General features: G+C 46.4%; 1 protein-coding gene across 1 annotated transcript; it reads right to left on the bottom strand.

Annotated features, from left to right (window-relative positions):
- Nucleotides 1-2984: 2984 nt before the first annotated feature.
- On the bottom strand, nt 2985-13486 carry LOC133358729 (anterior gradient protein 3-like). The gene is made up of 7 exons (XM_061577173.1): nt 13232-13486; nt 10484-10547; nt 9099-9151; nt 8804-8880; nt 6185-6248; nt 4807-4890; nt 2985-3784 (listed from the first exon to the last, which is right to left on the bottom strand). Exons 1-7 carry the CDS (start codon nt 13314-13316, stop codon nt 3735-3737), a joined length of 477 nt encoding a protein of 158 aa, XP_061433157.1. The 5' UTR covers nt 13317-13486; the 3' UTR covers nt 2985-3734.
- Between the last annotated feature and the right edge of the window lie 1954 nt (nt 13487-15440).

Here is a 15440-nt window from a genome sequence, read left to right as displayed (position 1 = left end):
GAAACTAATTGGTCCACACCAGAGACAGCTTTCTTTGGAGCCTAGTCTCATGGTGTTCGACCAGATGACGCCTTTTGGTGTCAAATGTTTGCATTTGACTGCAAGTATTGTGGTTAATGTAAGCATGATTCCTTGCAAAAGGTGTCAGTTTTGTTGCCAGAAAAAAAGGGAAAAAACCCTATTAGTATATTTTGGTACTGGCAAAGGAGGCCCCATGATGGTATATTAATAGTTACCTAAGAATAGATGTTGAAGAACAGAGAAACCCTTCAACGATTAAAAGTGTATGACGAAGCATTAGCATACCGTATCAACCCATACGATTTACCCCGTATTCTTGTACAGGAAAATTGCGTTTTTAGGTCCATACGGCATACAGCCGTTTCAATACGGGCACAAAAATATGCATTTGTTTGTGTTTCTCCCTTGTGACGGGACTTTGTCGGATGAACGTTGAGAATTATTCGTGCACGGGGTGACCAATAAGGTCCTGAATTGGTCTGTAATAAGGTAGGGCACTGACGAAGGGTCGACAGGTGTGGGTTATTATAATAAATATTGCTGACATTGCATTATAGGTGGCCAGTTTATTTAAATTTATAGGATGGTTCATTTAACGTTTGTGTTCAATCGTTTCTTTTGTCGTTCATTTAGCTATTCATTCATTCACGTAATCATTCATAAACTCGTGAGATGCTCGTATAGAGCACTTGTTTATTTTAGCGTGTGCAGATTTGAAGCTTTCGTGACTGCAAGGATGCATACTCTTAGGTTTTTTCGGTATCATGATACAGTAAATTTGGCTGTGACGGTCCCACCTGAAGACGGAGACTTGTGTTGCCTCCGAAACGTCGTGATTTAATTTAGTTATTTTCATTTATTATTATTTTACCTACGTGACTACCGGAAAAAAAAAAACCTAAGAGTGTTTTGCGTGTGCGTTTGAGATCCGTGATTTCGTAGAGGTTGCAGAGTTAGAGCTTCCAGACTTCGTCGGTCTGCTCATTGCAAGGCTGTAATTATAATATGTATATTGGGGACACACACATCCCCCCCAATATTCAAATATGCTGAAAATGTCCCTCTCGAATATATTGCTATAAACACTATTTTTTAAAAAGAATAATTGCTATGCTATGTAAATAAAAATAACAATTTGCTAAACCTTGGCCACAATATCTGGACTTGTATTCATATAACAATGCATAGATGTTTGTTCATATGATTATGGTTGTACTTTATTAATCCCTAATCTCTGCCATTACTTACAATGAAACAAAAAAGGTAACAAAGAAAAAAACAGAGCAATGTAATACAATACACTATTAGACATTATTGTAAAAAATAAATGAAAAGTCCATCCCATGTGTTAGTGAATTTTTTTATATTTTAGGCAGGAAATGGCAGGAAATTCGTATTCAAATTTAGATTTTTTTTTCTGGGGGGGGGGGGGACGAGACCCCCTGGAAGATTTGGTTCCCCCCAATCTTGACTCCATGGCTACGGCCTTGGCTCATTGGCTCATACTCTTATGTTTTTCGGTAAAGTCACATAGGTAAAAAATAAATAATAATAAATAATAGAAATAATAATAGAAATAAAATAAGTCTTGAGACAGTAAATCTAGCTGGGACGGTCCCACCTGATGATGGAGACTTGTGTTGCCTCCGAAACGTCGTGATTTACTATTTTATTTCTATCATTATTTCTATTACTTTTATTATTACTTATTTTCTACCTACGTGACTTTACCGAAAAACCTAAGAGTATGAATCCTTGCAGTCACGAAAGCTTCAAATCTAGAATCATTGGATCATCCCTCTCAACATGAAACGTTGGACCAACGTTGCTTATTTACTGGGATTAGCTTCCCGAGGGGCTGACGAGGGGGCTGACGAGGGTGGTGACGTGAACGCTCATCCATTACCACCCCCTACCCCCTTCCGCTTATTCATTCGTCCACAATTCATTTTAATCGTGCTCATTCTCTCAATCTTTCACCACTCGTACATTCATCTCATTGTCACCACCGTCACCCATGATCTATCCACTGTTGGATGAAGGCCTTCTGTTCCAGGCCGTCGCCATCTCTCGTGGTCTCACGATGAAAATAATCCACCCAGCAGCTGCACAGGAGCTCGGGCGCGTTCCCTCTTTGGACTGACACTCCCACATTAGTCTCGACCATCAGACATCATCCCTCTTGTAGTGACGTGTCCTGCCCCAAGCACCACTTACTTTTTTTCAGTCCATGAGATCTCTAATTTTGTTTGTGTCAGTTATCTGATCTGCGCCGCGGTGGTGATATGTTAACTACCTCGCCTGGTAGGCAGAAGATCGTGGGTTCGATCCCGACCCTGACGCCTGCTGTTTATTTGGAGTTTGCAGTCTCTCTCTCTCTCTCCCTGTGGTCGCGTGGATTTTTCCCCAGGTCCTCCGGGTTTTCCGTCCGCATTTAGAATCAACATGCGTTTTAGAGTATTTGGCTGCTATAAATGTCCACGTGATAAGCCACTTCGTTGAGCTATAATTTGTGGTCAGGTCGCTTCTAAAAAAAGAGTTATACAGCTTAGTGGACCTTACCTGGTAAAATAAAAAGAATAATTTAGTTTAAGTCTGGCTGCACATTTCCCATGCCTCTCTGCACATGTTTCAGATTATGCTCAGTTTTCTTTGGCAATGTCCACGCATCTGATCTAAAAACCACATCACAGCAAATTATGTATATACTGATAACAAACTTCCCTTTGATGGGACAATGGGCAATTTACTTCCCATTACTCACAAACCCACGCGATGATTTACATATTTCATTCCTGGCACCGTGTTCCATATACGACCACACTGCTATGCCACTGATCTCATCTATAGGTTGAAAGACACTGGAAACGTAACTTTACACTGGAATAGTTCTTTATTGTAGGTTGTTTTATGTTATTTTTTATAGAATCATAGTCTCATCCATTGCAGATTCACTGTCTCATACAATACAGAACCACGGTTTTATTCAATAAGAAACCACTCTTGATTTGAAGCTTTCGTGACTGCAGGAATCCATACTTTTTGTTTCTTTCGGTAAAGTCACATGGGTAGCAATAAAATAAAATAAATCACGACGTTTCGAACGCAACACAAGCGCCCGTCTTGTGTTGCGTTCGTAACGTCGTGATTTATTTTATTTTATTTCTACCTACGTGACTTTACCGAAAGAAACAAAGAGTAACAAACCACTGTTTCATCCATTATAGAAGCATTCTCAAGCATCATTATATAACCATTGTCTCATCCACTCCACAAAATTGCCTCAATCCAAGTTCGAACCACTCATTGTGTTATCATTCAATTTCGTGCCATCGTCTTATTCCATGACAAACCATCGTCTCACTATTAAAGAATATAATTGTCCCATACAATATAGAATCAATGTCTCATCCATTATAAAACAAACATTGTCCCATACTACAGAACGATGATACCTCACGATTTTGCACCATTATTCATCCCAAACAAAAGCATGATCTCATCCAATAAAGAACCATTATCTTATCCGTTACATAACCATTGCCGAATAAAATACAGAAGCCTTATAACGTTACACAAGTTACGGGTGGTTCTCAACAGATTTCAACATTTACCAGTTGTGTGATTGTTATTATCGCCACCTATGAAGGTCCACTCAACCCATCATCCCACCAGGTTGAATAAACCAGGCACCAGCTTGCACCCGGCGTCGCTCACAGCTCATCCTTGAGCAGCTGCAGGGCCCGATTCATGGACTTGTAGACTAGGAGACACGCACAACCGACAAAGATTTCATCATCGTCATCATCAACTTCATCATCATCATCAATAGCATTACTCAATTAGGATTACACATGGAATTTTTCTCTACCGACTGGCAGGCTGATACCAAATTGCAGGCCACGTGCTAATACACCTTATTCTGCAAAGGGACAGCTGCCACTGGGAGTGCCCCTTCAAATATTTGTGAGTACTGAATACAGTCACATTTGCAAATGAATTATCTTAAATAAATAAGCAATTAAATACATGAACATTATTATAATACAACACGAAAAATTGGATACAATGAACAGAACGTAAATTAAAAAACATATTCCCGTGGAGGGAGCTGGTAGGAACGTTGGGTTGCTCGATCAATGGCCAGGGTCAACGGCGGCGTGGTGTATTCCGCAAATATGCCCGACTGTGAAGGCGGGCACAAGCCGGCGTGAGTATGTTAAACGTTGAGTTTTATAAGGGCACCACGGGGTGACCAGCCCCACTCCTTCCACCCCTCACCCAGCCCCATTCTCCCCACCCAGCCCGTCCCCACCCTCCCCACCCAGCCCCTCTCCACCCTCCCACCCCCCCACCCTCCCCACCCAGCCCCTCCCCACCCTCCCCTCCCCACCCAGCCCCTCCCTCCCCACCCAGCCCTTCCCTGCACGACGGACGGACACAATCATCCCCTGTGGGCTGGTGGAACCAGTGGGTTCCTACCAGTTTAAATGTTAAAGTATGAAATCATTGTTTATAAATTAACTTACCTTAAATTATGATGATGCTGCACTTTAGCATCACCGTCACTTTACTCCGTCACTTTACCTTATCACTTAATCTCGTCACTTTCTCTCTCTCCCGATGCAGTGGTCGTGTCGAGTTCCAAATGCAATTCGCGGATAGCCAAAACCGCGGATAGCCAAGTTCGCGAATAACGAGGGGAACCACTGCATTTACATGTTCAGTCTCCGTGTGTATCCGTGCCCGTCGCACCCAATCTCGGGTAACACGAGTGCCACTCACGTAGATCCACGTCTGCCGCATGGTAGAGGTACAGGTGGTTGGAGTATCTGCCCGTGATGTCGCCTCTCACGGTCCACGATGGGTCTGCGACAAGTTGGCGAAGGTGTACAGGTGAGCCGGGGTGAAGGTGATGATGGTGTGGACATGTGGAGAAGACACGGTGGCGTCACGGGATGAGGTTAGCACGTGAGTGGCTGCACACACTCCCGATAATGATAATTTAATTCCAGTGCGAAAATCCGCGTGGGTAATTACCACGTTATGGTTTGCCACGACGCGATGCCGATTTTTGCTATCGCTGTCACTTTGCGGGACGAACCGTTCGTGTGAGAGAACGCTCCGTGGAAGCGAATACGACAGAGCCACCTCTGGGAGGCCTTCGAGTGCCCTGGTCTACACAGTAGAGGGCAGCACTTTCTCATCCATGAAAGCGATGGTTTACTGATTGAGATAGGGCAAACCAATATTTAATTCTCAGCCCCGAAAATGACCGAAATTAAAAGTCCAACCAAATGTAATGTAATGTTGTTTGTGTGTGTGTGCAATCATTGGTGAGCGGACACCTCACTCCACTTTAGAACCCATTTAAATCGTGATGGGCTCATACTGGGATTGTGACTCAGTGGTTACCGACTCAGTGGTTCTGCACCTTTGAGCCACCCAGCTACCTCCCTCCCTTCCTCCCCCATCATGGGCTTATTTTCAAGAGGGTCCTGGTTGGGGTATGTTTGGCCAATTCATTTCTCCAGCATGGCTTTTTTTCAGAATACATGTTTTTGGGTTAGATAGCATAAGTATGAATGTATCACAGACGCGGGTTGTCTCGGCATCACCACGGCACAGCGCTCAGATTCCGCACAAGTTGGGTTGTAACCTACTTGCTGTACTACCGGCACCACTGCAGGTGAGGGGTCAAAGACAAAGCCCCCCCCCCTTCCCCCGTATAGTCTGAACAGACTATTGGGGCAAGTGCCGTTAAGGAGCACCTATGATTGGCCGGAACGTATGTTGAACTTCTTTCACACCGTACGTAGCCAACTGTGCAAATCGGAGATTCGAAACAGCACACGAGGAGGTGGGTAGCCAGCACCATGCCCGGCCGCCTTTGCCTCCCCAGTGGCGATGTTCACACACCACACCAGCTACTCATTTGAGGCTGAGTCGATCTCGCGGAGGCCCAGGATCGGTTCAGATAATCGTCACCGGTGTTGGCCGCGAGCGAGAATCGAACTCGGGTATCTGCCGGGTTCGTAGCGCGGCACGCTAACCGCTGCGCCACCTCTCCCTACTCACACACACGCAGCGGCTCCATCCTTCCGTGATCCACCAGCCCCCCGTGGTTCTACACCCACACCCCGTCTCAGGTTAGGGATCTCACCCACAAACATGATCCTGGGAACGTAGCGACCATCCGGAGCCAGGTTCTGATCGTTGGGCTCGGCCTGTGAGAGACGTTGAAATGAAATGTGAAAACGAGATGAAGGGGGCAGCCCTGCAATTGCCCGCTCACGACGCTGCTGGCGGAACGGCCCCTTCTAGAGGGACTTTTACAGCAGTGGGACTCAACCTTGTTTTGGCTGCTGTAACCCATTCTAGATTTGAAGCTTTCGTGACTGCAAGGATTCATATTCTTAGTTTTTTCGGTAAAGTCACGTAGGTAAAAAATGAAATTTAATATAATAAAAATAAAATGATAAAAAATCACGACGTTTCGGAGCCAACACAAGTCTCCGTCATCAGGTGGGACCGTCACAGCCAGATTTGCTGTACAATTGTTACCTACGTGACTTTACCGAAAAAACTAAGAATAGTATGCTGTAACCCACTTTGTTGAATTTAGTTTCAACCGAGTATAACCCCACCTTGCCTGGCCCCAACATCGTTCTGAGAAATGAACGTATGAATAATGAGCATCAATATTTTAACTACGTGTCCATTGTGGTGAGGTTTCCTAACTAGCTAGTAACTTGCAAGCGAACAAAAACAATTTCAACGGACGCTCTGCATGCCTGCCGTAATATGTTCATTGATTACGATCAATGAACATATTACGATCGATGAGGAAGGCATTTTCGATCGTTCTCGGTTACCACGTGTATTTAAATGTTATCGTCGTTATTTCATGTTGGCAGATTCATGACAACGTGAAAATCGTTCACCAATGACTCTCACGCGCCATATTATTTCACACATTTATAAATCACCTAACGTACCCCCTAGGGGTCCGCGTAACGCACCCCCCGGTTGAGAACCACCGCTTTAGAGGACCCCTCTTCGAGAGCCCCTCTAAAGGACCCCTCCAGAGAGTTGCGTACTCAAGTCGATTCCGTTAAATCACGGCGAGACCTCCAGAGACCAGCATAAGAGACTCATGTGCAAACGTGACCCCGCGCCACCGAACTGACAACAGCAAGGGGGACAAAGCACTGCATTGAATCGAACAGAAATGGGAGCCAAAAACAACCGTCACGTGATACGTATAAATTATTGCACGTGCATAATTCGACGCTGAATTGTGCACCCCCCCCCCCGCGGTGTGAGTCGATTTAGCCAGTTCACAAGTAAACTCGCAGTTAATTTACAGGAACGTTGAGCGGATACAGGGTGACTATTGTACGAATGCAACGATTCACCCGTGGTGCATCAAGGTGAGGGGAGTAGAGCCAGTTGAGCATAAGAGTAGCAGGTAGGGGGGGGTCGAGTTGACCGGGAGAGTGAAGCAATGGCGGGATGTGCGTCCCCAAGACGGACAAAGAGGAGGGCACGGATCAAGATGGACAGCAGATAGGGAGGAGGAGGGTGGAAGGAGGGAGGAAGATGAGAAGGGAGGAGGAGGAGGAGAGAGGAAGAGGAGAAAGGAGGAGGAGGAGGAGAGAGGAAGAGGAGGAGGGAGGAGGAGGGCAGCAGAAAGGGAGGAGGAGAAGGGAGGTGGGAGGAGGAGGGAGGAAGAGGAGGGAGGATGAAGAGAGAATGGGCATGAGAGTTGAGGGAAGAGAGGAAAGACGAGAGAAGGAAGAAGGCGGGGGCAAAAGTGAGCTGCACAGAGGAGGAGCAGCAGCGTCTGTTTTCACAGTGGGCGGGGGGAGGGATTCAAAGTGGGGGGGGGGGGGGGGGGAGTAGCCACACAGAAGCCACGTCCAGACTCTGCCTTCTCGACAGACCTGTTCTCCACCTGAGGACGGCTGCTTGCGTTGTGGCCGAAACGTCGTGAGAATTATTTTATTATGTTTTATTTTTATTATGTTATTATTTTCCTTCTACGTGACTTTACCGAAAGAACCAAGGAGATGAATCCCTGCAGTCACGAAAGCTTTACATCGAAACAGAAGCCACGTGCTTTACGGGAGGATTGAGTTGCTTTCGATATATTGCTGTGTAAACGGTCAAGGATGCTGTACAGCGTGCTTCAAAAATATGTTAACGCTTCTGAGAATTTGCAACAATACCACAAGAATGTGCCTCCGAGCTCTGGAGACCACCTGTAGAAAATTCCAGGCACGTGTTGACAACGATGGCGAACAAGTCGGAGACTCTTTGACTTTCTGAAGCTATTAACATCGCATTTGTTATCATTTAACAGTGTTCATCTTCTTGGTTCTTTCGGTAAAGTCACGTAGAAAGAAATAATAAAATAATAAAAGTAAAACATAATAAAATACAATTCTCACGACGTTTCGGCCACAAGGCAAGCAGCCGTCCTCAGGTGAAGAACAGGGCTGTCGGAAAGACAGCGTCTGAATGAACACCACCAAGCTTGGCAGCGTATATCTAGCGTATATTTAAGCTGGGTTAGAGGAGGAGGGCGCCTTGACAAATCGAAATTTAACAGTGTATTATTTGTTATTTTTTCAATTTAAAACGACAGTCCCATATAAGTGGGAAAACATTTTTAGCACCCTGTATGTATATACATCAACTGCAACTGGAAGTCATCGTCAAGAATCGTCGACAGCTTGGCACCAAACTGTGAGCTCCGCGGCCTGAGGTCGTCACCGACCCGAACGTTGAGGCAGATGAAGTTGTCGGAGGCGAGCTTCTGAATGGCTCTGTGTTGACTCATCCTGTTACGTAATTCTGCACGCGAGCACGAAACCGGACCAACCAATCAAATGCGCGGCATTTACCGGTACGCGTTTGCCGCTTCAGTTAACTTGCAGATATTAAATAACGCGTTAATTGACACGCAAATTCCATCACGAAACTCCTCGGCAGAGGCCGATCTCGGCACTGCCGATACCGTTCCATCGGCAAGTCCCATCAGCTCCCCACATCCTTCCGTGGCGCAGGCTCACCTTTACTGTAGGGGCAGGTTTCCAGCCAGATGATGAGCATGAGCGGCTGCCTCCTGTAGGGCACGCGTTGCGAGCGTGAGAGCAAAGCGTGTTATTTTTCGTCATCACCGCCATCGGACTCCGTTCGTCGAGGAGTATAAAGAAAATCCGCGACGCGAACTCCGGCCATCCTCGCGCCGAGCGGCCCATTGCGCTTCTGCGGCCGTCTGGAACGCTCTTCGTTCCGAGATTAGGACGCCACTGGAGAGATGTGCACTGTTAAATCATCATCTCGATTGAAAGCTCATTTCTTTAGAACTGCTTTTTGTGTGTTTAGTGTTGTCTCCCCCCCCCCCCCCCCCCCCGCTGCACCTCCGATTAGCGCGGTTGGCTACGTACGGTGCGAAATAAGTTCAGCATACATGCGAAAACACATTCCTGCGGAGGGAGCTGGTAGGAACGTTGGGTTGCTCGGTCAATGGCCAGGGTCAACAGCGGCGTGGTGTATTCCGCAAATATGGCCGACTGTGAGGGCGTGGCACAAGCCGGCGTGAGTATGTTAAACGTTGAGTTTTATAAGGGAAACAAGGGGGGTGACCAGCCCCTCCCCACCCAGCCCCACCCTCCCCGCCAGCCCAGCCCCTCCCCACCCTCCCCACCCAGCCCCTCCCCACCCTCCCCACCCAGCCCCTCCCCACCCTCCCCTCTCCACCCAGCCCCACCCCTCCCATTTTTGTATTCACGACGGACGGACGGACACAATAATCCCCTGTGTGCTGGTGTAACCAGGAGGTTCCTACCAGTATAAGTTCAACATAATACACATACATGTATTCGTGCGTTGTACACAAACGCAACACATTCGTTAATAACACCGTGTGGCCTTAAAATGGAAAATGTAAATAAAACTTTTTTTTTACTATTTTTATTTTACCAGGTAAGTACCATTGAGCGATGTAGCTATTTTTCAGAAGCGACCTGGCCACGAATGACAATTCAACAAAGTGGCTTATCGTGTGGTAATGTATAGCAGCCTAATACTCTAAACGCGTGATGTTGATTGTAAATGTGGAGGGGAAAAAACGGAGGACCCGGAGACAAAACCACGCGACCACGGGGAGAACATGCAAACTCCAAATATACAGCAGGCGTTAGGGTCGGAATCGAACCCACGACCTCCTGTATACCAGGCGGATAGATGTGACGACATCACTTGTGAGTCCTTTTATTTAAATTGGCATGTTTGGGGTGGTGGTGGGTTTAACGACACATTTATATTTACGCGATCTAACCCCCCCCCAAAAAAAAAAACAACAACCCTGTATTATGGATGATATTTATCGCAAAAGCCTCCTACGTGTTAAAATGAGCTATGAGATGTGTGCAAGTCATCAGGGTGTACGCACGTCTCCTTGGCTCTCAGAAGGCCCTCTTCATAAGTCTGAACCCACTCGATGTCATTTCCCCAGCCTGCAGGGCACAGCAGAACACACGAGCCAAACCATTCCGTCAGTGAGCTTAAGTGCAAGTATAACAACACCATGCACCGAGTGGCCGTGATGTCACCACAGCGCGTGTGTCAGGCTAGGTGCACTTCGAGGCTGTCACGTAAAGTGTGGAAGGATCGCTGCTGGCAGAAGGCCATTTGACAAACTCATGTGCTGTGGGTTGACTGACTGAGAATACCGGCAGATGCACCACCTGTACTCCCCAATGCGTTTTATCAACCAGGTGCTCCGCTCGTTGTTGTGAGCGTCGTTCCTCCGCCCTCTGCTATTGTTGGAGGGCGACTGCCTCCAACTGGTCAGTACCATCCTTAATGAACCTCATCCTCCACAGAGGCCGTTCTTGACGCCACTGGTACCGGTCCTCGCCAAGTCCAGTCAACTCCACATCCTCATGGACCGCATCGGTCCACCTCTTCCCAAGCCCGTGCCGCGGCCAAACAGAAGCCGCTTGGGCATGCGATGGCTGCGCATGCGGGCTCCGTGACCCAGCCAACACAACACGAGACTCAAAGCACTGTAGAACTTTAGACTCAGCCTGCCCTATGAGTGAAACCAGACGACACGATCCAAATGATTTTTTGAGGGTCCAAATCGTAGTTTGTTTTCACTTTTCTTTGTTGCAGTCACGAAAACTTCAAATATAGAATTGTTCTCAGTTTAGTTTTTTAAAAAGCATATACCACATTACACGTGTGCCAACTATCAACCATATTGTCCTCATGGAACATAATTGGAGCTTACATCAGCCACTCAGTCACAATTAGCATTTAAATCTGCGCACAGCGTATACGACATAGGGTGATCCATTTAAAGGCAACCCCGTTGATTTCAAACGACCCACTTTACTTTATGAAACTGATTAATTTTACCAGGTAAGGCCCACTGAGCTATATCATAGCTCTTTTACAGAAGCGACCTGGCCACAAGTGGTAGTTCAACAAAGTGGCTTGTCACGTGGAAATATATGGCAACCAAATACTATAAACACATGTTGATTTTAAATGAGGTGGGAAAAACCGGAGGACCAGGAGAAAAATCCACGTAACAGAGATACACCGCGAACTGCAAATATAGAGGTGTTCGGGTCGGGATCGAACCCGCGACCTCCTGTATACAAGGTGAGGTAGTTAACATCTCCTAGCCACCGTGGCACTCCCCCTTCAACATTTGTGAAAAATAACTGCATAGCTCATCGGTTTCCTCCACTATAAATACATATTCAGATTGACTCTATCCCGAGGGGCTACTTTAGATAGCACCTGTGACAGGAGGTTATATGAGGCATCTGACTCATCGGCCTTGTCTGCATATTTCAAAAGTGTCGTCTATACATCTTAATAACGACTTAATAACGTGCATTAATACTGCGTGTGCGACGCGCAGAGGCTTGAAAACAGGACGAGTTGCGCTGTCCAGAATTCCTCCAAAGTCGTCCTCGTGGCCCCGATTGAGAGCGTGCCAAGGTGGCTCGCGATCGTAAAAAAAAAAGTTCAGACTCGCCCCCGCCATATGAACGTGGAGTTGCCACCACTGTCTCGGATAAGCACCGCTTAGATGCACATTTAAAGCAGGAATGTACTTTTACATTGTTTATATCTATACATGGATCACCCCTTGCAATATAGACCGTGGTCGAAATTTAAATTTAGGAGCGCCGCTGTGAAATCGATTCGTTCTCACACGGTCGCTGCCGCTTCCCCTCTGCAGAATTATGCGAGTACAGGTATTGAAGAGGTTCCTGCCAGCGGTGTTGGGGAATGCGATTGGTTAATTTCACGTACTTAGGCTTTCGCGACCAATAGTATGATTCACAATAATTCGATTACTTTGAGCTTCGATCGCTGTTTGTCGGTACCGTATGTGATGCCGAGCTGAGATGTTTTGTTTTATTAACAGATGATGATGATGATTCATACAAATTGTTATCAGCCCTAATAGCCTTCCGGTTTTTTTGATAAAAAAATATCAATTGGCGTGTTCGCTCAACGTGGCATCTTGATTTGATTGGTTCCGTCGGGTGGTGGAGGGTTATCGTGAAACTAAATGGACATTATACCGACACGACGACATAAGCCACAAGTAAAAGTCGTCTCGAGTGTTCTGAGAAGTGCCGGGAAAACAGCGTCACGCACCGTCACATTTCCATCACCTATTATACAAACATATGTACTGTGTGTATATAGTATATATATAGACACGTGCGTTTATATTATAGAAATTGGCTGCAATCTATTTTCACATAAGACACCTCGTTGAGCTATCATTTGTGGCCAGGTAGCTTCTGAAAAAGAGCTACATAGCTCAGCGGGGCCTTACCTGGTAAATACAAATAAATAGTTTGCAGTATTTCGATTTCAAGCTTTCGTGACTGCAGGGATTCATCTTCTTGGTTCTTTCGGTAAAGTCACGTAGAAGGGAAATAATAAAATAATAAAAATAATACATAATCAAATAATTCTCACATGAACATTTTAAACAGGAGTTTAACATTTTAAACAGGAGTTTAAAATGTTCGTGTGAGAATTATTTTATTATGTTTTATTTTTATTATTTTATTATTTCCCTTCTACGTGACTTTACCGAAAGAACCAAGAAGATAGTTTGTAGCAGTTTATAGTTTATAGAGTGTTTGTAGACTGCCAGTACCGGAATCCAACGTCCTCTGGACCCTGCCCTCTCCGCCGCACGCGACCGCGCACAGGAGCGCCGCTGCTGCCAGGAGCGACCTCATGATCCCTGGCACAGCGCGAGACACAGAGAGAGACACACAGAGAAAGACCGAGAGAGACACACACACACAGACACAGAGACAGAGAGACACAGGCAGAGAGAGACACACAGACAGAGAGAGAGACACAGACACACAGAGACACAGAGAGAGAGACAGACAGAGACACACACAGAGACACAGAGACGAAGGGCCAGTACATGGGACCTCCACTTAAATACGAGGCACGGGGCCCAATGGAGAGACGCCAGGTGGCCGGTGTCTCCGTGCAAACAACACTCAGGCTCGCTGGCCGCGTGGAGGAGGCAGATGAGCACACAAAGCGCCTCGTTAGGGCCGGGGGGGGCCCCTCGGGCTAGCCGGATGTGGTCCATCACTTGGTGCCAATGACAGAGAGCGGTGCGGTTCGCAATTGTTAAGCCGTGCGGTTTGCGATTGTTTCTGGACGATCGGGCCGCTGCCAACCCTGCAAAAAGAAATCTGTTATTGGGGAGGTATCATGCGCCAATGAAAATGTTTGAAAACGGGACTCCAAGCAAGTGCCGGCGGTCGGCAGAGTCTGGCAATTAGCCGGGCAGTGGCGACGAGACACAACGCAACTCGATGTTTAGTTGTGCCACGGTGCGATTTAGCGATCTGCTTCGCACGAACCTTGCACACCACCGCCAGAGAGGTTCCAAAGGAGCCCAGGACGGGAGCCACTGCTCCAGAGGACGATGCCGTCTGTCCGTCCGTCCGAACGCCGGGTCTGTGATCCGGCGTTTTGGCGGTGAGGCTTAGTGGATCACGCACAGATTTGTGAGACTCCTAAACCCGCTGGGCTGCTGCGTCGGTGGCAAGGCAGTGCAAGCAACGGTGTTGTCCGTGAAAACTGCCCTCCCTCTCTTTCTAGATTTGAAGCTTTCGTGACTGCGAGGATACATATTCTTAGGTTTTTTCGGTAAAGTCACGTAGGTAAAAAATTAAAAATTAAAATTAATAAAAGTAAAATAAAAATTAAATAAAACTCACGACGTTTCGGAGGCAAACACAAGCCTCCGTCATTAGGTGGGACCGTCACAGTTCGATTTGCTGTATCAAGTGATACAGATTGATGTATCAAGTGATACAGCAAATCTTTTATTTTATTTTTATTTTACTTTTATTAATTCTTTTATTTTTTTTTACCTACGTGACTTTACCGAAAAAAACTAAGAATATTTCCCTCTCTTTCTCTCTCTGTGGAGAGCTTTCAGTGTCGATTCCCTTGTGTGCCTGGTGGATTTACTCTGCAGGCACATACAGTTGCAAACTCGCGTGCTCAAGAATGACGTTTGAATCGGCGTACGTCGCCCTATCTGCTGCATGCTGCGTATGTCTCCCGATCTGCTGATGCTCCTGCTGTTGTTGAGTGACTCATGCAGCCAGCTATGGCTGCAGAGTTTGGTAGTACATGTTGTTTACGTCGTTTATTGTGAAAATTCGGTCACAGTTCCTATGAGCATTGTTTCATTGCTTTTATGGATTTATTTTGGTGATTTTCGAAAAGTTTTTGGTTTGGCAATGTTTGTTTTTTGTAGTACAGAGTTAGACTGATGGCCATAATCTAAGTTGTCTTGTGGTTGTTGTTGTTGTTGTTGTTTGACTTGCATCCCACTGGGATTTTTGCACACAGTGTTGGTGTACGGTGTTTTTCTGCAATATTTTGCTGTCTTTTCTTGGATTTTCTGTAATGCACATAGTCACATAGTCACTTTAGGATGTTTTCTTGTTCATGTCTTTGTTTTTTGTTTGTTGCGGTTGCATCCGAATCAAGAGCCAAATGGCTCACAAGGCTATACCTAATAAATGAACTTGAACTTGCGTGGGTCGGAAACATGTGAAGAATGGCAAATAGAGAACGGCGCAAACAAGAGCTGCAGAGTGAGCGGCAAGGCAGCGCTGGGGACGGGATGCCACGCTCGGAGTTGCTGACCCGTCCTTACTGGACACCTGTGACACAAGAAGGGAGGCTTCACAGCTCAACGGATTCCTTCAGTCGAAGTAAAGATTCTTAATTCCGAATTGCACGGTGAGAGAGACAGTGGAAGGCGTGGATCGGGGATTACGCAGAAATGCAGGTTAGAGAGGTGATCGCATTGAGTGTTA

Source organism: Lethenteron reissneri, chromosome 7 (genome assembly GCF_015708825.2).
Source record: "Lethenteron reissneri isolate LAM-NWPU_2019-01 chromosome 7, ASM1570882v1, whole genome shotgun sequence".
Lineage (NCBI taxonomy): Eukaryota > Metazoa > Chordata > Hyperoartia > Petromyzontiformes > Petromyzontidae > Lethenteron > Lethenteron reissneri.
The sequence above is the reverse complement of the archived record's forward strand: the minus strand, read 5'-3'. Positions and strand labels throughout refer to the sequence as shown.

Coding starts and splice junctions, on each gene's coding strand:
- LOC133358729 (XM_061577173.1), bottom strand. CDS start 13,316: ATGAGGTCGCTCCTGGCAGCAGCGGCGCTCCTGTGCGCGGTCGCGTGC. Junction 9,152..10,483: donor CTTCTGAGAGCCAAGGAGAC/GTGCGTACACCC, acceptor CGTGCCCTACAG/GAGGCAGCCGCTCATGCTCA. Junction 4,891..6,184: donor TCCCAGGATCATGTTTGTGG/GTGAGATCCCTA, acceptor AACTTGTCGCAG/ACCCATCGTGGACCGTGAGA.